Raw genomic sequence first — 27,579 nt, 5'->3', positions numbered from 1 at the left:
CAATCAATATACTGAAGACTGATACATCAAACTCACTTGTCATTCCTCCCCAAGGTGATTGCCTCCATGTGGCAAGCCTTTCAATACACCCACTAAACCTTTTCTTTTCAGGTTCTGGTGCCATTGCAAAAATTCTCTGCTCTACAGGGCAAATTACAGTACAGCACATGAAGGCTTGGCAGAGACAGTTACTGTAGCCATGCCTGAGAATGCTTATATTGATTACTTATCTTTGTGGTTGTAAGCTTAGTCAAAACTTCAGAATTTCCAACATTATAGAAATCTAATTTGCTAAACACTTACATATTCAGGACAGATCCCTTGAACAATCTTGTAATTTTATTTGCCTTCTTTAACTTTGAAGTGCTGTTCTGATCAGTGCTTTATTCTTCTTTCAACAGCCTTGCTAGTCTATTGGACTTTAGCTTTTATAACCAAAACCATCAAATTTGTAAAGTTTTGTGATAATAATATTGGACCTCGCCAGCTTCGATTCTGCCTCACAGGATTCTTAGTAGTTCTTTATGGAATGTTGCTTCTTGTAGAAATTAATGTCATCAGGGTAAGGGTAAGTTGCATTTCCTAATAATTTAGATGGTTAAAAGCAAAGTTGTTAATGTTGTCCATTAGTAACTGCATCTTGAACGTACTAGTATTTCTGAAGTCCCATGAATATAGGTTTCCATATACATTTTCTTAGGAGGAGGTGGAATATTAGAATGACATCCAGTCAGTTTCAATTCAGTCATGTTCTTTTTCATGCCTCCTGGTGAAAATAAATTTGGCCATATACAGCTTTGTAAGCCAACATGCTAGTTATAATTAAGCTCAAGTAATTTGACATTGTTCCTTTCCCCTTCCTCTGCCATCTCCTTGAGCATCAGTAGCACCAAGTTATAGTATGCAGCACTACTAAGATGTAATTGCAATTTGAATGTGTTTAATGTTGCTGGATCCTGTCCATGATGGCCTTTAATTCTGACTCCCTGGATAAAATATTGCTTAAGAAATATGTTCTGTCCAGAAACACAGCAGTACCCTGCCAAATCTATACTGTACTGTTTGTCAAGCATTGAGATACTGGAAGGTGAGGAATCAATTGAAAATACATGCCTTAAAATCCATGGCAGCCTGGTCCTCCTGGACAGAGGACAATACATATTACAGTATCCTATTATTCCTGCCCCCCTCTCCATTGACTTGCCTAAGATTCTTTTTGCCTTTGTTTAGAGATACGTTTTTTTCAAAACGCCCAAGGAAGTTAAGCCTCCTGAGGACCTTCAGGATCTTGGAGTCAGATTCTTGCAACCTTTTGTGAATTTGTTGTCCAAAGGAACATACTGGTGGATGAATGCATTCATTAAAACAGCTCACAAGAAACCAATAGACTTGAAAGCCATAGGAAAGCTGCCTATTGCCATGAGAGCTTTGACAAATTACATGCGCCTGAATGAGGCCTTTGAATCTCCAAAGGTATGAATAGAAAATGATTACCCACAACTGTGTTTCTGGCTTTAAACATGATGAATGCAGGCAGAAGAGCTCTATGCATGCCATGGAATGCTCATGCCTACAATCTGGTAGAAAACTGTCTCACTTCTCTTCAGCACCTATCAAAATGAATAAGGATTGGAAATTTGGCCCACGATGTTCTCAAACTGTTTGGTGTCTAAAATCCTTTTATGTAAGAAATTTTTTACTAGTATTTGTTTCTTTGGCTCAGCTTTAAATGCACTGTTTGTAACAGCACAATTATTCCATCGGTGCATATTTGCTTGTGTTTTTTATTCCCCCCACTTTTCCTTTTGTGCTATGTCTTTTAGATGGTAGAGCTGTGTAAGGTGCTAAGTAAATTTTAGGTACTTTAAAAATTAACGATAAATTGGTAAGTCAAGTGGGAGGCTTATGAAAATGATTTGTGAATGTCATTTATCACTTTGGAATATTACATTCTTCCCATTCAAAGCAATTTTTCTTTAAATTATATATATTGCAGAATAAAAACACTCCAAATCCACAAGGATCCAAGTCTATCTGGCGTGCCCTTTGTAATGCCTTCGGAAGACCACTGGTCCTAAGCAGCACTTTCCGTATTCTGGCAGATCTGCTTGGATTTGCTGGCCCACTGTGTATCTCTGGAATTGTTCACCATGTTGGAAAATACAGCAACAACACCTTCCACCCCAAGGTACTATTTTTGTATTGTTATTATTTAACTTCTATATTAGCCTTCTCTTAACATAGTATTGTCAAGCTCACTTTCTTACACAGTTGGCCAAAGGTGAATGTGGCATTTAAGCCAATAAAAGGGTAGCCATAAACAAAATAGTACCGTGTTAACCCCATGCTTTTGTGGGCCCAAGTGTTAAAGTTAAACACATGACTAACTTGAGCAGGGATGTATTTAAGCAAGGAAGGTTTCTATAGATTAGCACCTCAAATTCTATACTGAAGAAGCTGAAGAGTGGAAAGGAAGATGCTCTAAACAGTATCTTTTTAAGTAGAAGTAACAAAAAAGCAGATTTCACTGTGACAAAGAATTTCCATCAGAATCTTTAGAAAGATAAAATACAAGCACACATGGGGATGCTATTATCTCACGACATTATATTCAATAAAAAAAATGAAGACTCAGATTTTCTGGGTTACTCTGCAGGGATTGGAGGAGGAAGCAGTTCTTCTGCAGAATACAGAGCCAAAGCAAGCATGTGGTTATGAATTAGTACTAACAACATGGTGTGTTTTTATTACTAGTTAATGCATCACAGTCTCTTTTAAAAGACCCATAAACAAGCCAGTTTGATTGAAAGACTTCTACTGTTGTTAATGGGTTTGCATCTTCTGCCATAATGGAATGGAAATGGATATCCTATGCTGGGGATGAAGAACTAATTTTATGTTTCTAAATCAATCAATATGCTGCTGTTTTCATCCTTCCTTCAGTATGTTAGTGTACTTACTGGAGACATTTCAAGGGGTTACCTTTTCTATGCTGTAGCTGGGAAGCATCAAGAACTGAAGTTCAGCATATTGACCCAGAAATTATTCATTGCTGAATAATGAAAAATAAACATATTACCTGAAGGATTGTGTGTTGCAGCAAAAACAACAGTGAGCCTTGTGACACCTTAAAGACTAAGTACTATCTGTTGCTACAAAAGCTTTCATCTCCATCAGATGCATGAAGTATTTTCCTAAGTTGCCGATATATACGGTATGCACATACAGTGGTACCTTGGGCTACATATGCTTCAGGTTACATACGCTTCAGGTTACAGACTCCACTAACTCAGAAATAGTACCTCGGGTTAAGAACTTTGCTTCAGGATGAGAACAGAAATTGTGCTCCGGTGGCGCGGCAGCAGCGGGAGGCCCCATTAGCTTAAGTGTTGCTTCAGGTTAAGAACAGTTTCAGGTTAAGTACGGACCTCTGGAACGAATTAAGTACTTAACCTGAGGTACCACTGTAGTTGCAGAGGTTGGGATTCTAAACACTGAAGTCAGAGGAAAATAAAATGAAAAAGGTGCAGACAATGAAAATTACATTTTAACAAAAGTTATTCACAAAGCTATTGTAGAGATAACACAAATATTATGGGATTGATAAGTTAGTTAATGCTTACAGTGTGTATGGGACTAAAACCCTTGATCTCAATATCCAGCCACAGGTGATAGAACTGTCCCTTCTTCCATGCAATTGATCAGAAGATACAGTTGGGTAACCTACCTGGGAAGAGTTCTTTTTGGTGCATGTAAATACCATTGCAGGTGGGACTTGCACTCTACTTGCTTCAGGTTACAGACTCTGCTAACCCAGAAATAGTACCTCGGGTTAAGAACTTTGCTTCAGGATGAGAACAGAAATCGTGCAGTGGTGGTGCGACAGCAGCAGCAGGAGGCCCCATTAGCTAAAGTGGTACCTCAGGTTAAGAACAGTTTAAGGTTAAGAATGGACCTCCAGAACAAATTAAGTTCTTAACCCGGGGTACCACTGTATTAGAAAGAACTCCATGCTAGTATGTGCAGTTCAACAACAAAACAGGCTACTTTAGAAGGTGGCAGACTCATTAGAAGTTTTCAAGCAAAGTCTTGGATGACTTCCTGTCAGGAGTGTTCATAGGGAATTGGACTAAATGAAATTTTATTATAGCTGCTATGTTATGCATTTTTTACATTAATATAAATGTCCACCTAGAAAAATATTCTCTGATATCAGAATTCAGTGTAATTTGTCTAACCTTCTGCATATTGATGGTATGTCACATTCCTCTCATATGCCTTTTAAACATGTATTCATCTCAATCACATCATTTGTGGTGGATCTTACCTCTCCCCTGGCGTAGGTAAATATTTAAGCAAAATACATTTTAAAATAAAAGCATATACCATTCATATATCTATAGATTACTTTTAATTTGTCAGTAGTTCAGGAATAGATTTTGAGACACAAAGAAGCTGATTGCTAGCCAAATCAAAACAACATATATTTGAAAGGATACAAACTTTCAAACTTTTACCTTAGGGAGGAAAAGTGATATAGTAAATAACATTACCATTTAAACCAGGGTTAACAGCTTCTCAGACGGTTAATCAAATTCTAACAGAATTGTCTATTTCACCATCTTGAATAATTTCCCACAAATCATAAAGGATTATGTGTCCTTTATTCCCCAACATGAAACACCTTGGTTTTGAACATATCTTTCCCCAATTTGATGAGATTATGTGCAATTTGGATCATCAGTTTATCTGATCAGATTCTATAAGCAAGGTGCAGCCCCCTATGGGCACAAGAATTACACATTACAAGATTTCCATGGGGCTCAATAGAGCTGTGTACCCCTTTGTTCTCTTGGTGCAAGTACACGGCTTCATGAAGGATGTTGGGTCATTGTGGGGATTTTTGGTTCCCTTATTGCTATCTAGCTCTTGCTTTCTTCCTCTCTGGAGTAAGATATTGAAGGTTCCCAAGGTGGATGCTGAGGGAGGAGGAAGGGAAACAGAGCACTGCTGAGCACTGTGGAAACCTCTTTCTAATGCAGGCACAGGACTGAGTATATAACATTCCAAAAAAATGCTCTCATTTTCCAATAGCCAGTGAAACAAAGTCATCTTGGAGAACTTGGTCTTCTTGAATATCTACTTCTCAAGGTTATTCTTGATAAGAGTATTGTACCAAAAAACTAATACCACATCACATGCAGTCTCCTTAGCATCTCTCAAGGGCAGCTACTTAAGTCTTGACAAGTAAACCTCAAATGCTAAGCTTCTGTCACTGCCGTTCTCTCATTGTGTTTAACATTGCTTTTCTACTGCTGAGGAACCAGCAAGTGATCATGTTATATATAATCATCTATGAAGATCAAATGTTCAAAAGAGCTGCTACATTTTTAACTGCCATGACAGGCTTAATTTTGAGAATATCTAAATTTCTTGCCTCCAGATTTAAAGCTTATGTTTTATGCTTCTGAAAGATACCATGTATCTTGTTAAGAAAAGCAAGTAGATACATATCTTTGAAAGGTTGTCTGGCTAAGTCTGTGTTCAGATTGCAAAGTTGCATCGTTCTGGATAGGCCAAGGGAGACTTCAGAGCTCCTCTGAGTATTTACAGTACTGTGTTCTATAATGACTATTTATCACATGATGCCTTGCTGGATACATGTAGGGAGGGAGATATACTTTAAATTTTATTCTCTGTACTGCCCTGGAGACAGATGGTTCAAGGACTAGGAATGCCAAGAAGATCTCATTGCTATGATCAGATAGTCACCTTCTCAACACTCACATTTGGACTTTATTGAGGTGGCAACCCAGTATGGACAGTCCTTGGCTGGGGACTCATGTCAGGATCTTCCAGAGGTTCTGATTTGGTGTGGGTCCCATATATGGTGAGCTACCAGACTGGAGGTTGCAACTCCTATAGCTATAGCTCCTATCCACACCAGCAAGCATGGCCAGTGGTCAAGGATGGTGGGGGTTGTAGTCCAAGAGCATCTGGAGAACCACCTAGGTCCTGGACTCCACCCACCCGGGCTGACCATTGAATCCTCCTGGACAGGAAAGGATACATGGGCTTCTGGACATCATTATCTTTCTGAGCTTTGGCGTTCTCCAACACTGACCTGCCATTTGGTCTTCAGTCTTGACTTTCTCTTTGGTTCTTCCTAGCATTGTCTCTCATTTCAATAAAAGGATTGTCTGAATCGCTGAAATATTTTATTCAAGTCATTGTTGCAGTTTCAAATGTTTGAGAACTCTATTTATATAAAGAATTATACAAAAGCAAAATTAATTCTGAATTGCCTTCTTCTCCCCCCCCCCCCCCGCCCCAACAGACTGAAATACTTGGTGTTTACTTCATTTCATCCCAAGAATTCCTGGCCAATGCTTATGTATTGGCAGTCCTCCTTTTCTTTGCCCTTCTGTTGCAGAGAACTTTTCTCCAAGCATCGTACTATGTTGCCATTGAAACAGGAATTAACCTAAGAGGAGCAATACAGGTATTTCAGATAATCCAGAAACTTTTACCTAATGGGCTATACAATCACTTCTTAACTTTTTGAGTAAAGGAGCATGTTTCTAACAAACTCCACCAATCAAAAGAAAAAGAAAGAAAGAAAAGTTTAAACAAACTTGGGTCAAAAAAAATAATTTTTTTTTGAAAAATAATAAACCATATGGACAGTATCTGATTTGTGCATAAAATAGAATCATGCTTCAATTTAAAGTAATATAATCTATATCCCATAAAATCCCTTATCTCCAGGTATGCCAGGATTCTCCTGACATGCCAGGATGTTAAGTTTATTTTGCTTTGTTCTATAGTCTCCTGGTTATGTGACAATATTTCATATCCTTGTTTTCTCCTACAGAAGCCTGCAGCTGTCTTATGGGTCCTCTGTGATTGATGACATCTGACTTATTAAACATAGCTTGTGTTCCTGTACTCTAAAAATAAAACACCATTAATACCCTATATTTCAAATAAGCAATCATTCTTTATTTGTAAGCTTAAAAGCCACTTATTCTATCACATGAAACATGTGTACACCAGCTCAAAAACATTTAAGTGGGAAATGGTTTATAAATTCTTAAATAAAAAATTTCTCATTCTAGACTAAAATTTACAATAAGATTATGCGGCTGTCAACTTCCAACATGTCCATGGGAGAAATGACTTCAGGTCAGATCTGTAACCTGGTTGCTATAGATACAAACCAGCTGATGTGGTTTTTCTTCCTGTGCCCTAACCTTTGGGCTATGCCAGTGCAGGTAAGGAAATTAAAGTCCATATTACTTTAGTCCATGTAAATGGAGATAAATTTGGTGTGTGAGAGTTATTACAGGGAATCAGTATGTGGCACAACAGAGTACTTGTGTAGGATAGAGAGACTGGGATATAGAGACACATGATATTCAAAATATTGTTGCTGGGGAAATGCACGTCTATTTTAAAAAATGGTTGTTATTTAAAATAACCTGAGGAAAGAACAAAGCTGTGGCTCCTTGTCATCAAGTTGCAAGAGTAATAATAATAGTAATAGTAACAGTAACAGTAATAAGCCCTTGTACTGAGCTGAAGCAGAATTGCCTCTGCCTGGCTAAGGTGGCCTTCCACCCAAAGGGTGGGTGAAAGTGCCGCCAGCAGGATCACCTCCAGCAGCAGCCAGCAGAAGCCACCAAATGGGGCCTTCTAAAGGAAGAATGGGGAAGGGGTTTAGCTCGACTTGGAGCCATTGGCTCCTGAGCCAGTTTGGCTGCCATCACATGAGCGCATTGGGTCCAGTCATGGCTCACGGATTGTCCTACCTCTGCTCTTCTTGCCCAACCACCATTGATAGCAGGACTGCAGATATGGCAGTGGCCACAGTGTTCTGAAAAGCATCACCACTCAGTAGTTGGGGTTTGGATTGCCCTTTTAGTCTGAAAGAGGTAAAAATATGGTGGCTGCCTTAACCCTTGGATGTCAATAAGTGGCAGCTGCCTATTTTTATTCATTGCCTCTGCTACCTCACCAACTTCTGCTACATTTCAACTATTAATGTTGTTCCGGCTCCTAAACAATCAAAAACCTGAAGTGAGTGTTAGTTTTTGAACGTCCTTTTGGAAACTGAACGTCCAACGGGGCTTCCACAGCTTCCGATCGGCTGCAGGAGCTTTGGTTTCCGAACGTTTTAGACATTGAACGGACTTCCAGAACGGATTCCGTTCAAGTTCCGAGGTACGACTGTACATGTATATGAACATACAATAGGACAGGTGTCAACTGGGACAGTTGAAATTTGAACTTCTTGTGGTTTTTGAGAACATGCAATCTAAAAATGCTTTTGTCTTTGTTGAATACAGTCAGGCCATTTGTCCAGCTAGCTCAGTATTGTCTACCCTGACTGGCAGATGCTCTCCAGAGTTTGAGACAGATGCTTCTCCCAGTCCCACCTGGAAATGCTGGAGACTGAATCTGAAATTTCGGCATACAAGGCAGATGCTCTACCGCTGAGCCAGACTACATGCTCTTAAGCATGCTTTCAAACAAATGTTTGCCACTTTTGTTTTGAAGGGAAGGTGGCTGTGCAGGAAGGAATAGTTTAGCTTCCCACTCACTATTCAGAAGCAAGCTGGATCTCTCAGCCTCAGGGTTCCATTTGAATGATAGATTGTTTTTGTTACTCCTATCCTAATGGGTGGCTAAATGAATGAATTCAGGAGATGCTGCCTGCTGCTACTAGAGCAAATTTTAGATTTTAAAATCAATATCATTTGCTTCAGGGAATTTCAAACTCTTTTCCTAAACATTTCCGCAACCTATAAAATCTTGTATATTGAGTGAATCATTTTGATTTTTAACAGTAGTTCACCCCCAAAAGTGCTGTTTGTAGTAATGTCTCAATGAAGATTTGGAGTTTATGAGACTTTTGAGTCAGATTTGGGACTAATGGATTGCTAAAATTCTGTCCCTTAATACAGATTACCTAATAGCATCCAACTCCTGGTCATTCTTTACTTTGTATTGGTTGGGAAATATGGTGTCCCTTCTTTTTTTTCTTTTTTGTTATCCCAGATTATTGTAGGAGTCATTCTACTCTACTACCTGCTTGGAATCAGTGCCCTAATTGGAGCTGCAGTGATCATAGTGCTTGCACCTGTTCAGTACTTTGTAGCCACAAAACTTTCACAAGCTCAAAGAAGCACATTGGTAAGTCTTTTCAGGCGTGTCCTTTTAGGTTATGGGTATATGTCCATGCAGATACACTATTGTAGGAACAATATGCTTTGCGTAATATCAACACAGAAAATTCTGCTTCAAGGTAAGTTCTGTCAACATTATTCCAGTCATCCTGTAAGCTTATGCTGAAAGGCAGCATAAAACTCTTTGACATTAAATACACATAAATACTTCCATGTGCAAGGATAACCTCCCATCCAGAGATATCAAAGTGAAACTGAAGAGCAAGTAATGGGTTTTACTGGAAAGCAGAACACGCAAGTTCTATATTGTGTATAGCATGCAAGAACATCTGTAGTCAATTTGTATTAGCATAGCGTGTATCCTTAGATAACACAGTATGCTGCAGTGTTGCAATAATCCTCCTTAAATTAATGTTTGTGTCAATGGTTCAGGAATATTCCAATGAGAGGCTTAAGAAAACAAATGAAATGCTTCGAGGCATAAAACTCCTTAAGCTCTACGCCTGGGAACACATATTTCACAGCAGTGTGGAGGAAACCCGGCAAAAAGAAATGACTAGCCTCAGAGCTTTTGCTCTCTATACCTCCATATCAAGTAAGTATATTGCTTGACTTTGTCCCAGGATCAGTTTTTGTCTCAGCATAACTATGAGTGCACTTGCCATTTAAAGGTGCTGCAGGGTTTAGAGTCTATTTCCAGTTCTAATATACCAGCAGAACTGCCAGTAGCACAAATACATTTTATTGTGTTTGGGAAAGTTTTATGCAATCCATTTAAGTATAGAACCTCCTGGCAACTGAATGCAGGAACTAGAGTCTGAACTAGAGTTTGGGTTTATCTATACTTACCCTTCCTCCATTCTCTCCAGGCAGGGTCCCTGAATTAAAGGTCCATGTCCAAGCACCATATATATACCCTAGCCTCTGACTTTCCTATGCCCTTTGCAGTATAATTAATACTTTCTGAGCAGTTGAGGTCAAAGAAGGGGGGGAAATCCATGTAGCTGACTCCCATGAGAAAAGGATAGTTGGTAAAATTTCCTGGAATGTACTGCCCTTACATGTATCTGCTTTTTGAAAAGCAATGCTTTAAAGTTTCAAGATATTGAATTAGTACAAGTGTCATAAATTTATGACACTAAATCTTGATTCAAAATACTAATGGGGTTATTATTTTATGGGATTGTTTTTAATGAAGGCAGTATAGAAATGTTTGTAAGATATAACATGGGACCATCATGAAAAATTAAAGAGTTCACATATTATATTATTTCTACCTCATTCTTTAAATGTTACAATTATGTGTCTGGACTCAGCTACATTAGTTTTTTTTTTTTTAAAAAGCATTTTAAATGTGTTATAACACTGTGACACCAGATGGTGCTGTAGACTTCCGTCTTTCGCCAACGTGATTTCCCATTATGAGGTTTTCAACGCATTTTCCTGAAACCTTTTTTTGGATGTGTCTAGATCCAGCCTCTGTGCCTTATAACATGGGTGTATCTGAGACAGAAATGATTGCCACAAATAGTATAGAGCTGCTCACTATGGCCTTGACGATTAAAGTCCTTTTCAGTTGATCCACTCAGTGCTAGGGCTCATCCAGACTTCCTTTTCTGCTGCGTTTCTAGGCACATGCCCAGGGTTTGGTTTGGTTTTCTTGTCCTAGTCCTTTCCCCAGGAAAACCCATGTTTTAATGCTGAATCAGAGCAAAGGGCAATCCGGTTTTCTATGGATTGCCATTGGCTCCAATTCAGTGGTAAAATGCCAGTTGTCCGGGGAAACTGCCAGGACAAAACAAAAAACTGATTGGACACAGAATTTTAAAGCTCAGACATGTGCCTAGAAAGTCTGGCGCAAAAGGAGGTCTGGATGAGCCCCCAGTGAATATGTTTGGCTGTGAACAGAAGCACAGCAGTAGGCCATGCGCTTTGACATATGCATCTTCCTTTTAAGGTAGGAACAGAGGCCACCCTCATGCAAACTGTATGCGCATATGGTTCTCTCCGTGTTTGGGGCCTGATCACAGCCTTAAGTTATGAACAAAATTTATACAGTGGTACCTTGGTTTCCGAACAGCTTAGTCGTCGAACAAATTGGCTTCCGAACACCGCAAACCCAGAAGTAAATGTTCTGGTTCGCAAGCGTTTTTTAGAAGTTGGACATCTGATGCGGTTTCCACAGTTTCTGCCTGAGTGCAGGAAGCTCCTGCAGCCAATCAGAAGATGCACCTTGGTATTCGAATGGTTTCGGGAGTCGAATGAATTAAGTTTGAGAACCAAGGTACCGCTGTACTCATATGGCAGGTTTGAGCATGAAGTCACTGGCCTCATTATTTTTGAACTATAAGCACATTTCCTTCAGCCTTAGTCCAGCAGCGTCTCACTTAGGTGGAATCTACACACATATAAAAACCATTATGAGAGTGCTTTTTAAAAAAGTGCTTTTAAAAACACATTGAATTTTCCATAAGGCTCACCATTACCATCTAGTGTCACATTGTATATTGCACTTAAAGCACACTTAAAATGTTTCAGTTGCAGCTTTAGTTTAGTCGGTATCTGAAGAAGTGTGCATGCACACGAAAGCTCAGACCAAGAACAAACTTAGTTGGTCTCTAAGGTGCTACTGGACAACTTTTTTATTTTTTATATATATTTTTAGTTGCAGCTGTATAGCTGAGTCACTAGTCAGTGTCACTTGCTTATTTAAATCAGGACTGTCACTGAAGAAAAAACTGGTTTTATACCAGTTCAGAATTTGATAATGTAAGGGAGACAGAAATAGTTGTTTTCCCCCCACTTAAAAAGGTATAAATAGAATGATAGACATAAATTGTGTTTCATTTACAATCCATAATTTATAGTGGTTTTGCATTTGTGTTTTGCATTTGCCAATGAAACCAGGTCTGAAAGAATCTCAAGTTCTTAAAGAAATAATGTGAAAACGAGGAGACAAACATTTAATAGTACAGTAATTGATTTGCATTTCCTGGCAAGCCTCTGAGGGCCAATTTAAATGCCTGTGGCTGGTGGCTGAAACTCTCTTCCCTGATGCAATATTTACCGTATTTTTTGCTCTATAAGACTCACTTTTTCCCTCCTAAAAAGTAAGGGGAAATGTGTGTGCGTCTTATGGAGCAAATGCAGGCTGCGCAGCTATCCCAGAAGCCAGAACAGCAAGAGGGGTTGCTGCTTTCACTGCGCAGCGATCCCTCTTGCTGTTCTGGCTTCTGAGATTAAGGATATTTTTTTTCTTGTTTTCCTCCTCCAAAAACTAGGTGCGTCTTGTGGTCTGGTGCGTCTTATAGAGCGAAAAATACGGTAAATGTCTGCCCACATATGCCTGTCCTGAAAAGTATGTGCATGCCAGGAAGAGCTTCCTTTGGAACCATGCTACCATGTAAATTCACACACACCCAACAAGAATTTGGACCAGTTCACACGAGGGCACATAAAGTTTACTCTTAGCATATAGATTGCCCCAAACCTTACACAATAAATAATGTTTAAATGACAGTGCAAATTAAGCAACTATTTAGAACCCCGACCCTTACCATCCACATGGGCATGTGGTGCCAGCTTTCAATATGAGTGCTTGGCAGCTCTGAACTGATGGCAAGCTGATCTGAGAGGCTGACACCATGCTCTGATTTATGTGCAGTTAGTCCTATATGCATGTCTATTCAGATATTCAATGGGCTTATTTCCAAGTAAGTGTGAACAGTGATGTGGAAACTCCAATTTTATGGATGGTGATCATGTAAAATAATACATAATCAAATCAAAGGACATTGAGATTCATGTTTATATTATTATTGAAGACTGAAGGATTGTATTGCTGGTGATGATCTCTCATTCTGCACAATCTGCAGCTAATTTCACTCAATTTTGAAACATTTCCTGTTTATATTTAGCTGCTGCAACAAGATTACAGAATGAACCAAGAAGTCAAACAAAACACCAGAAATTCATTCTGTTGTTGAGATACATTGAGTACCGTAATTAGACATGGTTACTGCTTGCTCAAATTAGTAAGAGGTTTGGGCAATGCTTATGAAGGAATAATTAGTCACACTACAGGAGATAATTTTTGTTAATGACAAATTTAAAAGTGAACCCAAGGCAAAAAAGCATTTGTTCCATTCCCCAGCCATCTGGGGATAATAACCTCTAAACGCCTAGTGATTTGACTAGGCACAGTGGGAAAGCCGTTGTGTTCTGGGTACACAGAAGGTCAGGTTAATGTTTCCAGGAAATGACTACTTTTTATTTTATTGCCATTATTCATTTGTATTATTAATTACATGCCACCCCCAATCTCTGCTGAGTGGCAGCAAAATTCCAGGAGGTACCAGGCACTCGCCCTGTGTTGAGTTTCCATTGTGGAATCAAGGCACTATGGAGCTAATGTCTGGTTTAGTTTACACATATTTACAGTCACTTCAGTGCTGTTAACAGGGTGGTTTGACTTCACCCCCAGAGGTGCACTCCATTGTCTCTTGAGGCATATGGATGCCTGCAAAAACACCTGGAGCCTTCAGTGGAGCACTACATCCCAGGAGTGTCCCTCATTGCTTCTCTCTTAGCTTCAGTGAGCTTGGATCCAAAGTTATGGCTCCCAGCCTCCTCCCTATTTCCTCCTTCTTGTTCCCATAACACCTTGCCAAAAAAATCCCATCTCTGTAAAGAGGGCCAGATTTGATGATGAAGTGAACATACGTGAGGGCCAACCAAAGTTGTTCAGCTTTTTTTAGTTTTTTTAGGATCGAAGTTGCCAAGCTTTTTTTAGGATTTTACCCCCGGATTAAATCGACCGGCAGACCGGATTAGGCCCCCAAAACGGACTTTGGAGATGCCTGGTGTAAAGGGACAACTTTTTCTGTGTGGCATCACACCCACATTGCCCTGGCAACCTCCCCCTTGTTTACCTGCAGGGTCTTTTGTCCTATAGATGGATTAAAGACAGGGCCATCATCTCCCTTTGTCCCTCTGTCTGACAGAAAAACAAGCTCAGCTTTTCAGCTCTGATTAAACCCCAGCATCCAAGAATCTAGGAGGGGGGAACCTGGCACCCAGGGATCTGGGGGATCCCCCACTAACTCAAAACACTATGACAGTTCCAGTATATCCTAACTAAAAGGGCAGCATCCAAGCAAGACAGGATGAAACCTAGGCAGATAAAAAGAAAAAGAAAACCAGAAAGAACTGTTATAGATACAAAAGTGAAATGCATGTAGAGATGTATGAAGCTTAAGTATATTGAAAGAATCGGTAAAATATATTTGTTTTACTTGCAGTTTTCATGAATGCAGCAATACCTATTGCAGCTGTTCTTATAGTAAGTATTTTACTTTTAAAAATGTAGATATATTGTAACATTTAGAGAAGAGTGTAGCTACAAAGCCCTCTGTTGGTTACAAATGCATTATTCCTTCTCTAGTTCATTTTAAATTACACTCTACTAATAAAATATTACGGTAACTTTATGTACTGCTATCTTGTCCTTCAACAGATGCATTTGAAAACTGAAATAGATGTGACACAAAATGATGTTCAATTATGTGTATGCAGAATTACAGAAAGCATGGAGAGTTAAATCACAATGGAGAGCAATTTGTTATTTGGGAACTGTGTGTGTGTGTACTTTATCTTATTTTACGTATGAATAGATTTTTCTTGAATTTCTGTAATATCACTTTACTGATATTTAGATCTTACTGCTGTTTAGATCTTCAGTGGCCTGTTTGGATCTTAAATATGGACATCACTCCAATGATACATTTTGCAGCATGTATCACTGTTCTCTCAGCATCCTCCTGTGCTTGTATATTTAAGTTCTGTCCTCTTATCATGTAAGCTGACAGAGTGATGATGGCTAAGTACACACAGACCAGTTACCACGTTATTTCAAAAGCTCTAGAACAGGCATCCCCAACCTTCGGCCCTCCAGATGTTTTGGACTACAATTCCCATCATCCCTGACCACTGGTCCTGTTAGCTGAGGATCATGGGAGCTGTAGGCCAAAACATCTGGAGGGCTGCAGGTTGGGGGTGCCTGCTCTAGAAAGTAATCTCCATACAAGATGTGTTGTCTCCCCTGTAACTGATTCTATTCTACAACACACAGGCCATACAGAACCTAAGAAATGGATTCAGGCCACTCCCACTGACACTTTCCTTTAGATGGCACCATTTTGGTGCATGCAGGAGCCAATCCAGTAAGGGAATCCAATTGGAGACTTTTGTTACCATGCATAGATTGTACTAGGGCAACCACAAACATCCATCGATATTACTCTTGCCTTAGTTCTGCTCCAAGATGCATCTTTGAGAGTAACTTTATGCTGCTCTGGACTTTCAGATGGACATAATTCTATTTCTTCAATATGCATTCTTTTCTTCTTTATTTGCTTTTATAATGGGGAAAGCTCTTATATAATTGTTGTATTTATAGCTGATAGTTAAATGTATATTAAGTCTGCCTGACAGATTTTGCAGTGCTTAGTTGCATAATGTCTCCTCCTGATCATTAGGGCTTTTGAAGTGCAGCTAAATATTTTCACTGCATTTGTACCTTTAATATAAGAGGTGGCTGAAATAATTTATTTTGCTGTCTTTTCTTTTAAAGACATTTGTGGTCCATGCCCACCTGTTTGAAAATGCTGACTTTTCTCCTTCGGTGGCCTTTGCTTCACTCTCCCTCTTTCACATCCTTGTCACACCACTGTTCCTGCTCTCCAGTGTGGTTAGATCCACAGTCAAAGCTCTTGTAAGGTAGGGTTTCTGGAGTGCCTCTGTCTTACATATGAAGCTTCTTACTGCAGTGTTTAAGAGCTTGTGGTATCTGTCCAATGCTTTTGCACTCTAATTAGACTCACTGATTTTCAAGGCCATCCCATAGTAAGTGTCCCCACCCCATATACAGCCACTATAGCCACTATGTTACCAGCTCATGCAATAAGTTATATGGAATTATATGCTTTCAGGTGCAGGTGGGGGAGGGGGGAATCAATGTGAGGACACCTTTGACAAAAGTAGTATCACCACAAGATAATGATGATGATGATGATGTAAAGTTTAAGGCATTAGACCTTGAGCCCACCAATTGTACTGGAGCTACTGGAGTAAAACATTACACTTTTATTACAGCTTTGTGCACAGTTATAGGATTTCTTCTGAGAATAATATCTATACAGTAGAACCTTGGTTCTTGAACTTAATCCATCCCGGAAGTCCGTTCGACTCCTGAAACGTTTGAAAACCAAGGTGAGGCTTCCGATTGGCGCAGGTACCCCAGAAACAATAACCGACAGCCGCTTGGACATTTGGCTTTCGAAAAATGTTCGAAAACCGGAACACTTACTTCTGGGTTTTCACCGTTTCAGAGCTGATCTATTCGTCAACTAAGCCATTCGAGAACCAAGGTTCCACTGTACCATGGGAATTCTGAAATGCGCACTGTTACTGTAACTGGCACAATGTATAAGTATTCCTCAATTTACTACCTTTTCCCTCTTTTCGTAGCGTTCAAAAGTTAAGTGAATTTCTCTCAAGTGAAGAAATAGGGGAGGAACATGACAAATGTGCAGAGCCAAGATGCAAGGACAACCACAGCAAATACCAGGCAGTTGTAAGTGCTAATACTGGATTGTGTGCCAAATGTTTACCTCCCGTTCTTTAATTCTTGTGAACCACCCCAATAACTTTGTCAGTTCCCTTGTAATTAATTAATAGCTACATTGGCAAAATCTTAAAGCTAGCCAAGGACTATACCATGACTATTTTTGTTTAAGGCCAGCAGTGGATAGAGTGGGGGGGCACTGACTATCATAATCAAGTGGGGAGGAGAAAGCCCATCCATACCAGAAATGGTTAAGAGGTAGCAGTAGAGGCTGAAGGCGACCCAACCAGTCCCATGCAAATGTACAATTTGTTACTGGCTTCGAGAGCCTAGTGTATGCAGTGGTTGCTGTCTGTAGGGTCGGCTAGCCAGGCAGTCACTGCACAGTTGCACAATGCTGATTGACACACAAACCTGTCTCCTCTGCTTCTTACCAACCATTTCTAGAAGGGGTTTGGTCTATCTTTTCCCCTCAGTCCCTCCCCAGTCATGATTAATGATTGCACCAGAAAACCAAGTCGTTGTCCACTCTTGCTTAAGGTTCTTTCACAGTCCTGTCACCACTCACCATGTATTTCTGTCTTCCTGATCTTGCACAGCCCCTCAAAGTTGTTAACCGTAAGAGACCTGCCAGAGAGGACTGGAACAATTACAGCTCTCCTTTAAGAAGACCTGTTAGCACCACAGAAGCAGATGATTATTGTGTAAAGGTGGTAATAAGGTCACTCTTTCTAATAATGTTGTTACTAATAAGCTCAGAGTTCTAGAGCCTGGAAAACCCACATTTGCATTTAGAAAGCAAAAAAACCATGACTGCCGAGGAGTAAGTTCTCATTGAAAGATTGTGGTATTTATCTGTCTCTTGAAGATAGAAATAAAAATAGTTTGGTAGCATGGTTATCAGTTTGTGAAATGGATCTTCTTGAAATGTTCTAATTTAGCCCAGCTTTCAAGATGTTTTTGAGCATAATTTGTGTCAGGTATCAAACTAGAATCTGCTTTTGATGCTAGAGCTTGACACTGGAAAATATTGTGTGAGAGTGGATAATAGTGTCTCTGAGCTAGTACGCAGGTCTGCATTTCTATTGACATTGTCTTCACACATCAAAAGCTAGTGAAAGGCTTCTAGTCCAGAGGGTAGTGTTTTCAGGCAGACACTTTTTTTAGAAGCATCTCCTCCTCCAGCTGTATGATTCCTCACTTACTAACCTTCACTCCTATTTCCTATTGTGCTCCCTTAACAATGCCTTCTTTGCACTATATATGAATGACAAGGGCACAAGTGGTTTTTCTGTAGCTCAGGAATTCCTTCTCCTAGCAACTTGTGAGAGCAGTTCTCCTCAGAAAGCTTTACCCAAATTGAAACTGAGTTATTGTGTATAAGTTTATGACTATTTTAGTTGTGTGGTTTATATTTAATTAAGTGATATGTTCTGATTAAGTTGAGCATTTTTTTTAAACCTGTGCATGTTTACTCAGAAGAATGGGAAATATCTTCATGTGCACATTAGAGCTTTTATCCTCAACACATTTATTAGGGAGCGAGTGCCACTGAAACTTACTGTACTTCTGAGTAAACAGGCTCTGTGACCAGCTCTGAAGGACATTATAAAACTCAAAAGGAAGAATTGTGGAGTTTTGTGTTTGCTTTGTATAAGCCACAAGAGGTAAATTAAGATTTTTCATTTTTTTTAAAAAAAAAAAAAGGTAAGGCAGTTTGCATTTGATGCCCAAACAATACTGTGCTGATGCAACATACAAGTATATCTATCTCCATGTAGTTGCCAGTATCTGGTTATGGTGAGACCAGAGAGACTCCTGGCTGGGAACTGTTGCAGTTACTATGCCCAACTGAAGTAATCTCAGTTTTCTGTCTCCTATGAAAGTATGCAGTTTAATTAGGGTCTGATGAACAAGGACACCATGTTTCTTTGGCACAGGGGAAGGAGTTGTAGCAGACCAGTTGGTTTGTGGTTTGCACAGTAAAGAACAAAAAGATATCATTAGCTTGGAGATGATCTGGTTGAATGTATATGGGGTGTTACCAAGTTGTAGTTTTAAGGTTTAAAATTTCCAATTATTGTTTCTTTACATCTATTTTGGATTGCAAGCCATCTTTGATGCACATTTGCCCAGAAAAGTGGTCAAAAATATATATTTTGAATATAATAAAAATGCATAACTTAACAATTCTCAAACTAGCCAAACAAGAATGCCCATTTTAATATATCCCACATACCACAGAATCTCTTAAAATAATACTCAGATGAAAGCATAGAAATTCAAATTGGTCAAAAAAGGGTAAGCAAGAAATTAGATAGATCAAAGTGGGGTGGGGCTAAACTGTCTTATTGGAAAACCAGAAATAATTTTTAAAGAAAATGTCTGAGTAAGATTTTGCAACGGCATGGATTATTTATCTTTTTTTGCTATTGTTGCCATAGGTCACAAATGGATTTTTCACTTGGACACCTGAAGGCTCTCCAACATTGTCCAACATTGATATTCGAATCCCTCAAGGTACCACTTATTATATTTTTCCCCCAACAATTTTTATTGGTTTTTACATATATTTTCTTTGCATAACATTATCACAACCTTTTCCCAAAAATAAAACATTTGGCTCCATGAGCCTGTGACTTCCTTCCTCCCTGATTAATGGTTTTCAAACTTAATCTCTATACATTGCATTTTCCTGTATTTCTTATTCCTGTTAAATCTTATCCTTATATATTTCCTTACTTAACTACAATAAGTAATAAATTTATCCTTACAAAGCTTCCTATAATCCTACTAGCGATGTTAATTGTTTACAGTTGTCTTTCAAATACAGTGGTACCTCGGGTTAAGTACTTAATTCATTCCGGAGGTCCGTACTTAACCTGAATCTGTTCTTAACCTGAAGCACCACTTTAGCTAATGGGGCCTCCTGCTGCTGCCGTGCCGCCGGAGCACAAATTCTGTTCTCATCCTGAAGCAAAGTTCTTAACCTGAAGCAATATTTCTGGGTTAGCGGAGTCTGTAACCTGAAGTGTATGTAACCTGAAGCATATGTAACCCGAGGTACCAATGTATACCATAAATTTACTCCAGTCTTTCTGGAAAACCTGGTCCTGCTGGTTCCGGGTTTTTCCCGTCAGTTTCGCCAATTCTGCATAGTCAATTAATTTCATCTGCCACTCTTCTTTTTATTATACCAAACTTTTTTCTTTTTTTCAATAACTCTGATCCAGCAAGGGAGATCTGCAGGCAGAAATATGCTCCTGTGCAGGAATCGCATACCAATGTGCATTCATATTTGTATCAGCACTCCACAGTGTGTGGGGGGGTTGTGCCTTTCCACACCCACCTTTGCAATATCACCTAGTGCACCTGTGTGAATGTACTACTGAATGTTTACTTGTTGAGTGCAACTGTTTCTGGATCAGGGGTCACTATCTGTAGTAAATTTAAACTTCAAATAAAATTCTTTTTTGTTACTGCAGGTCAATTAACAATGATTGTGGGACAGGTGGGCTGTGGTAAGTCATCCCTCTTGCTAGGGATACTTGGGGAGATGCAGAAGGTATCTGGGAATGTAATCTGGAACAGGTAATTTTATTCATACTTTAAGTTACTGTGTAGTTTATGCAAGGGATACAGACTTAACTTCAAAGCTATGTTATTGGTGCATGTGAATTAAATCACTGCTTTGGTGAAGACCAAACTATGTTTATACTGTATATTTTATATTGTGGTTAAGAACAGGCATAGGCAAACGCAGCCCTCCAAAAGTTTTGGGCCAGAACTCCCATCATCCCTGACCATTGGTCCTGTTAGCTAGGGATGATGGGAGTTGTAGTCCCAAAACATCTGGAGGGCCGAGTTTGCCTATGCCTGGTTAAGAACATCGGTTTTCCTTACTTACCTCTTCCATGTATATGCAACTGCAAACAGCCCCTAATTCTAAACATATATATTTGTAAGTAAACCCTACTGATTTCAGCCAAAGCACAAGAATACCGCTTTAAGTGCCTGGGGAATTGCCGTATACAGAAACTACATATAAAGAAAGCAGAACTGTTGGCTTGAAATTATATTTACTATGCTTGTGCTGGTATGTTCTATGCAGAATCAACACTATCTTAAATCAAGAAATCAGTGTGGGTCTATTAATACTGTATTCTCTTTGTCAGTACTTTTGTTAAAACATTCAGTTAAACACACTATGGAATCCAGCAGTTCATGTTGCCGTTTGTTTTCTCAGCTACATCTCCATTCCAGTGACCAAATCATATATCCTTATGATGTTCCTTTTGATGACAGTTTGCAATAAATATAAATTTTATTATATAGATTTTGACAGTGTCTCTAAAATCATGTATGCATGAAACATACTGCTGTTATAATTTGTTCCTATCCACTGTGTAGCTATGGCTATTATTAAGTTATACAATGGTAGCATCTTTCTAATACCTGTGTATGTCCTTCCCAAATCAGCAAGCGTAATTTATATAATTTATACATCCAAATGGCATTTTGTTAGCTTTTCCCCCATTTTCAGTAAAAATCAGCAGAGTGGGTTGGTTGTTCCACCTAGTGGTCAAAAGGCAAGCTGCAGCCTTTTGAGAGGCAGGCGTCCAGTTCTGCTCCTGCCTTTGGTTGAAGTGCAGCCAGTCGCCATTGCTCTCTCTAATGGAGTAAAACTAAATTATTGATCATATTTATATGCAAATGCTATTTATTAAATGCTATTAAGCAATTACTCTCTCAGGAGGAGTTACAAAATGGAAAAGCACGCTTCTCAACATTGGTTGAAATAAATTTACAAAAGAGAAATCCTGTAACAGCGGGCATTAGGCGGATGACTTACCAGTATGGTTCTTTGTGGTTAGGGTCCTATTAAAAAAAAATGGTACCTACATCATTCTTCACTATGGAACCATAATTTCAATATACAGTATGTTGCTCTGGCATATTTAAATGCAGGTACAGTTATACCTCAGGTTGAATGTGCTTCAGGTTGAGCACTTTCAGGATGCACTCCACAGCAACCCAGAAGTAACGGAGCACGTTACTTCCAGGTTTCGCCGCTCGCACATGCGCAGATGCTCAAAATGACATCACGCGCATGCACAGTAGCGGCAAAACACGACCCGTGCATGCGTAGAAGCGCTGTTGCGTCTTACTTTCCATTCAGGATGCGAACAGGGCTCCGGAATGGATCCCGTTCACATCCTGAGGTACCACTGTATTAGCAACCTAATTTCTCCATATGATGTCCATTGGCTGGAATCCACACTAATAACTTTTAGACAAGTCCTACTTTCAGCATAGAATTTGCATTCTCTGTTTGCTGTATCACACTATATATCAAGCCCACCAAGAATTGGCATATCTCAGCAACGTAAACTTTTAGGATTCATGAGGGTTCCTTCATGTTCAACTTTAAGTCTTTAATGCAAGTATTACTCCACTGCAGCTCACATGAACATTTTAAAAGTACTAAATATAAGCTTCTCATAACCACCAAACATTCAAGAAAGATGGTGGCAAATCAAGCCATGTGACTGGAGTCTTGCACTGGTTGACCATATTGCTTCAGTTTGACTGCTAAAATATTGTAAAGTTCCTGAAGTAAGATGCTGTTGACCTCAGTTTGAAGCAACTCTATGAAAAATATTTAGCAGCGTACATGCAAAGTAGAATGTAGTCGTTAATCCTCCTGTGAGCAAACAGTTCATAAGTACAGTGGTACCTCGGGTTAAGAACTTAATTTGTTCTGGAGGTCCATTCTTAACCTGAAACTGCTCTTAACCTGAGGTACCACTTTAACTAATGGGGCCTCCTGCTGCTGCTGCCGCGCTGCCGTGGCACAATTTCTGTTCTCATCCTGAAGCAAAGTTCTTAACCTGAGGTACTATTTCTGGGTTAGCGGAGTCTGTAACCTGAAGCATCTGTAACCTGAAGTGTCTGTAACCCAAGGTACCACTATACCTGTATGAACAATATTCTTTTTTTCTTTTCTTTTTTACTGATGATGCAGCATTCCTGACAGTGAGACAGGGGAAGATGTCAGGTATAGTAATACACATGATTCTTGCTCATCATGCTATCCTAAATCTATTGTGTTGCAAAGAAACATAGTACTGTACAGTTGGACTTTACAGTATTAACTGTTTGAAATGATTCTTTATTAAACATTTCAGCTTTTACTTAATTTTTCTTGCTCTCTTGACATTTCTTTTTTTCTTTTTCTTATTTACACATCCCATTTTATAGAACCAAATGGAATGAAAGAATCTGCTAGGCAGATGAACATGTGTTGGCATAATTTTTTCTTATTTATTTTAATTATTAACACTCCTTAGTCTTCTAGCCTGAAAGGCAAGATACCAAAAGGTACACACTTTGCTTTGACGAAGCTTGTCTGCTTCATGCTGCTTTTCTGAAGAGTGTTCGTGTCCCACCTCCTGCAGAGATGGAAATAGATAATTACTTATTTCCCAGTTCCTGGGATTTTCATCATATCTATTAGTTTTCTTCCCTAGTTTATCCTAGTTATGAGACACTGATGTAGATCAGATTTCCCCCCACCTATAAACTAAAATACAAAAAAGTCACATGTTAAACATGCTTAACATGGAGATTAATTTCAAAGCAGTGTGCATAACATTGAAGCTTCAGAATGTAACTTACCGGTATATATTGAAATTTATTGCGAGTTTTCAACAAAAGATACAATAAAAAAAAAGACAGGAAGAAAGAAGAGGAGAAGAGAAAAAGAAAGAAAGAAAACCATCTATGTATATATAGTACCAAGCCCTCCATCACAATTACATCTTGATTCTACAAGTTGCTTTCTGAAGAGAGGTATTAAAAGTGTGAATTAGATTCAGATCCTCCCCCCTCCCCTTATCAACCAACATAAAAGTACCTGTACAACTATTATCCAAATGATTGTTGGAAAACTGTGTTATGTTTGATACAGTAGAGTGGGGGGGAGTCAAATCACAGTCATAACAGAATAGGAAATGAAAATGTATAGATATATGCATGACACGGTGTAATAAGTTGTGTGGTGTTGTTCACCTGAAGTTGTATTTACCTAAATTTAAGACCTCTAAGGAACAGATTATTGTTATTATGTCTTGATATGTAAAACTACAGAATTCAAAGAGGGTGTACTTTCTTTTTCCTATGACTGCATCTATATATAATTTGTCAATGTATATGTCATTTATTTACTTCTCTTGATTTTAGAACTCAGGCATATCTAAAGTATTTGCAAAAATGCATTAATACTGCCATTTTACAATTTACTGTACCTTTTTCTGCAGCCCAGAAAGAGAAACAGCTGTTGACACTGAAACCAGGTACTGGTTAATTATTCCTTCAGGGTCAATCCTGGGTTATGCATCACCCTATGATCCACATCCAGTTGTGGTGATCCTTCCAGGGTGCCATTTGGGGAGTTCTACAGCCTGTTAGCCACCCCCACCCCCCGGTCTGGGCATTTAGATAGAATGCTTCCTCCTGGATCCTTTTACAGGGGTATGCAGTTTCTTTGAGCTAGGAAGGGGGTAGGGCTCTATCCCACCCCCTTTATCTAGACTAACGATCCAGTCCAATGCCTTTTGCACCACCTGAGTCAGCCCCACCTTGCTTGTTCATCACCACACCTCTCACATCTGCAACCAATCACATAGTCCCCCAAAAGATGTCCAGCAGCCAACCCTCATTGCCCATCAGTGATAAGTGCATGCCATCAGGCCTGTAGAGATCCACATTACTGAACGTAATGCTAGGGGGCTGAATTACCTGGCCCCCCAGGTGAGACACTGTGTGGAACATTGCCTTGTTCACTTTCTTCTGGGTACGGTAGGCACCTATGAGCTCCAAGCCCACCTTGCCAGTGCGTTTTAGGATGTCCCCCATGCAGGGCCTCAGGTTCAGTGGTTGCTGTGAAAATGAGATCTATGCCCTTGCTGCTAACCAGGTCGTCCTTGTCTAGCTGAATCACCAGGGCATCTGGCAGCCCATGTAGTACACCATGTGGTATAAGCCATGAGATCAGGCTATCTAAATGTATGTCCCCCTGGGCTTTTCAAGTAATATGGGCTCTGGCCTCTAGGCAAAGCTACTGGCCCCAGAAAGTTGTTGTAGCATGCGCAGGATCCCTTAAAAGTGCTGTTCAGATTTCAGCTTTTTTTCCCATGCACCAGGGGTGCAAATCTTGAATAAATTATTTGGGGTGGAGCAGGAAAGCCCCACCCCTTATAATCTGTCACAAGACACAGTGTGCACACACTATTTAAATGGCAATGCCCATCAACTTTGGTGCCCCCTCAAATATTTTATTGGGGGGGAGGGATCTCAGCCCCTAGGGGTTGGCTCCTATGCCAGGCACTAGTAAGAGCCATTTTCCCACCACAGTGAGGCTCCCCAGGGGGAGTAAAACCCCAACCCCTAACCCAGCTCAAAAAACATTGGCCTCTTTTCCAGGCCCAGCTGCCACCACAGGAGTCTTCTGCTGCTTGGTGGCCAAAATATTATCTGGCCACTTGTTAGATCTCTTCAGGAGCATCCTCACTCCCCGACATCTGTTGCCCACTGCACTGCCGAATGCATGTGCACCCAGCTTACATAGTATGGTGATGGATACAAGTTTCCTCTCTGAAAACAACTCAGAGCTCTTTCTGTAACAGAAAAAATTGCTGAAAAACCATGATCCAATAAAGTCCTTTCAGTTGGGTCAGCCTTTCTCTGACCACTGGTCCTGCTAGTTAGGGATGATGGGAGTTGTAGTCCAACAACAGCTGGGGACTCAAGGATGACTTAGGTAAAACCTTTTTGACTAGGGTATCCTTCATAATTATAGGGCAATGTAATATTAATCTAGAGCCACTTACAACAGCTTTTGCTACCCCCCAAAAAGATGCCTTTTGTAATACAAAAATCAGAAATTAAAGCTATTGCAGACTAATTTGACTGTAACCTTAAGCACAATAACATTTTACCAGGGACACATCTCTTGTGAAAATATACCTTTTTTTAGGATAGAGATGGAATATTAATTGATATTTAAAATAAGACATTGAAGGCTACATTAATGAAGAATAATTTCCATGGCTGTTTCAGTAAAACAAAACAAAGTCCTTCTGTGGTTTTTTGTTTGTTTGTTTCCAGGAAAAGAGAATCAGTGGCATATGCTTCCCAGAAACCATGGTTGCTAAATGCTACTGTAGAAGAAAATATCACTTTTGAAAGCCCTTTTAATACACAAAGGTTAGTGTACTTAAATGCCTTGTAAATGCAAATAATAGTAAGTCTATCTTACCACCCTTATAGTGAACGTTTTTTATTGCTGTTGACAGTACTCCTCTCCTGGTTACATAGTACAAATGTGGAATTGTTATGACAGAGGTGACGGTCTTTGAACTGTAATGATTTAAAACATTCAATCATATTGAGCAGTGATCCTTCCTTAAAAGTTCAGTATTGACTGCAGGTATAACACACCTTCTTGTCTGAGCACCAATCTAAGCATTACATCGTCCACAAGGAAGCAACTGAAAAACATTTCCACATGGCAGATGTGTCACAAAAGTGATTCAATATGTGAAGCTGCTTTCCAAATGGCATGGTCCAATTGTGTGGGGAGACTTTTGGCCAGCATTATGTGAGGTGCAATCCATCTCTTGCCAGAAGTCCTTCCTCAAGAAAGCAGAGACCATTGTCCAAGAAACCAAACTTTTCCTGACTACATCACCTGTGCAGCCAGTGGTTTATTTTCAGTATTTTCCTTCTGGGCCACAGTGCTCAACAGGAGAAACACCTGTGCTCCAAGGCCCTTCAGCTTCCTACCCAAAGTCTCATAGTCCCTTGCTATATGTTGAAGGTTGTGTCTGGCAGCATGATTTGTATCCACATGAATCAAAAGGAAAGGGTTGCATTCTAGATGTATGTTAGGGTTCATCCACGCTTCCAATTGCCTAGAAAGCACAAGTCCACATAGTTTTCCCCTTACCCCACTTCTTTTCCAGGAAAAGCCCACTCTTTAGCTCTTCATCAGAAGAAACAATAATCCACAGAAAACCCAATTGCCATTTGCTCCTATTGAGTGCTAAAGAGCCGTTTTCCCTGGGGAAAAGCAGTGGGACAAGAGGATGTGTGGATAAGCCCTCCATCTCCTCAGAGGACTGATCCCAGCAACAGAACCAGGGAATGCTTCATTTATTTCTAACCTTTGGACTACCTGTAGTATAGTGCATTATTAGCTAAAATGGCATTTATTTGCCTGGAACAGAGTTCCCATTAGAACAATTAGTGCTTAGCAAACATGCATTTTCCAGCGTGTGACTTCTCCAGCTGATTAATTTTGCTCTTAAAAGCAGGTAAAATCTGCTTGTGAGGCAGTCTCTAGGTGAATTGACAATTACCAGTTCTGTTTCCACAGGTACAAAGCAGTAATTGATGCTTGCTCTCTTCAGCCTGATATTGACATACTTCCTCATGGAGACCAAACACAAGTTGGAGAAAGGGTTAGTGACCATATGCAATATGTTTGTTTGTTTTTTAATTAAGCACCCAAACTTGTCATGTGTTCTTGAAATTCTAACTGTTACTTGACAAAACCAATTTGTAAAGCAAATTGATATTATTGGTTTGAAAGCTTTACATGTCTGAAACAATGTTGAAGTTTCATCTAACAAAGTGGGTTTTTTTCCAATCTGCAGTCACCACTCCTGATCTCACTGAAATATTGTATTTGAGGTGTATAAGAAT

General features: G+C 39.6%; 1 protein-coding gene across 3 annotated transcripts in view; it reads left to right on the top strand.

Annotated features, from left to right (window-relative positions):
* ABCC8 (ATP binding cassette subfamily C member 8) overlaps window positions 1–27,579 on the top strand; it is a 70,642-nt gene that overhangs the window by 6,506 nt on the left and 36,557 nt on the right. Inside the window, exons 4-20 of one of the 3 annotated variants that reach the window (XM_081840103.1) lie at window positions 402–568; window positions 1,231–1,473; window positions 1,997–2,188; window positions 6,338–6,502; window positions 7,119–7,274; window positions 9,061–9,195; window positions 9,621–9,783; window positions 14,489–14,529; window positions 15,820–15,965; window positions 16,716–16,821; window positions 17,412–17,522; window positions 19,257–19,332; window positions 20,298–20,403; window positions 22,838–22,870; window positions 24,132–24,167; window positions 25,981–26,079; window positions 27,251–27,335. In XM_081840103.1, the coding sequence (XP_081696229.1) occupies window positions 402–568; window positions 1,231–1,473; window positions 1,997–2,188; window positions 6,338–6,502; window positions 7,119–7,274; window positions 9,061–9,195; window positions 9,621–9,783; window positions 14,489–14,529; window positions 15,820–15,965; window positions 16,716–16,821; window positions 17,412–17,522; window positions 19,257–19,332; window positions 20,298–20,403; window positions 22,838–22,870; window positions 24,132–24,167; window positions 25,981–26,079; window positions 27,251–27,335 (2,060 nt within the window). The remainder of the gene's footprint in view (window positions 1–401; window positions 569–1,230; window positions 1,474–1,996; window positions 2,189–6,337; window positions 6,503–7,118; window positions 7,275–9,060; window positions 9,196–9,620; window positions 9,784–14,488; window positions 14,530–15,819; window positions 15,966–16,715; window positions 16,822–17,411; window positions 17,523–19,256; window positions 19,333–20,297; window positions 20,404–22,837; window positions 22,871–24,131; window positions 24,168–25,980; window positions 26,080–27,250; window positions 27,336–27,579) is intronic. The other 2 variants (XM_081840105.1, XM_081840104.1) reach the window with 2 other exon arrangements.

The sequence above is a fragment of the Podarcis erhardii genome (genome assembly GCF_964252035.2).
Source record: "Podarcis erhardii genome assembly, chromosome: 1".
NCBI classification, from domain to species: domain Eukaryota; kingdom Metazoa; phylum Chordata; class Lepidosauria; order Squamata; family Lacertidae; genus Podarcis; species Podarcis erhardii.
This window is presented reverse-complemented; position numbering and strand designations above follow the sequence as displayed.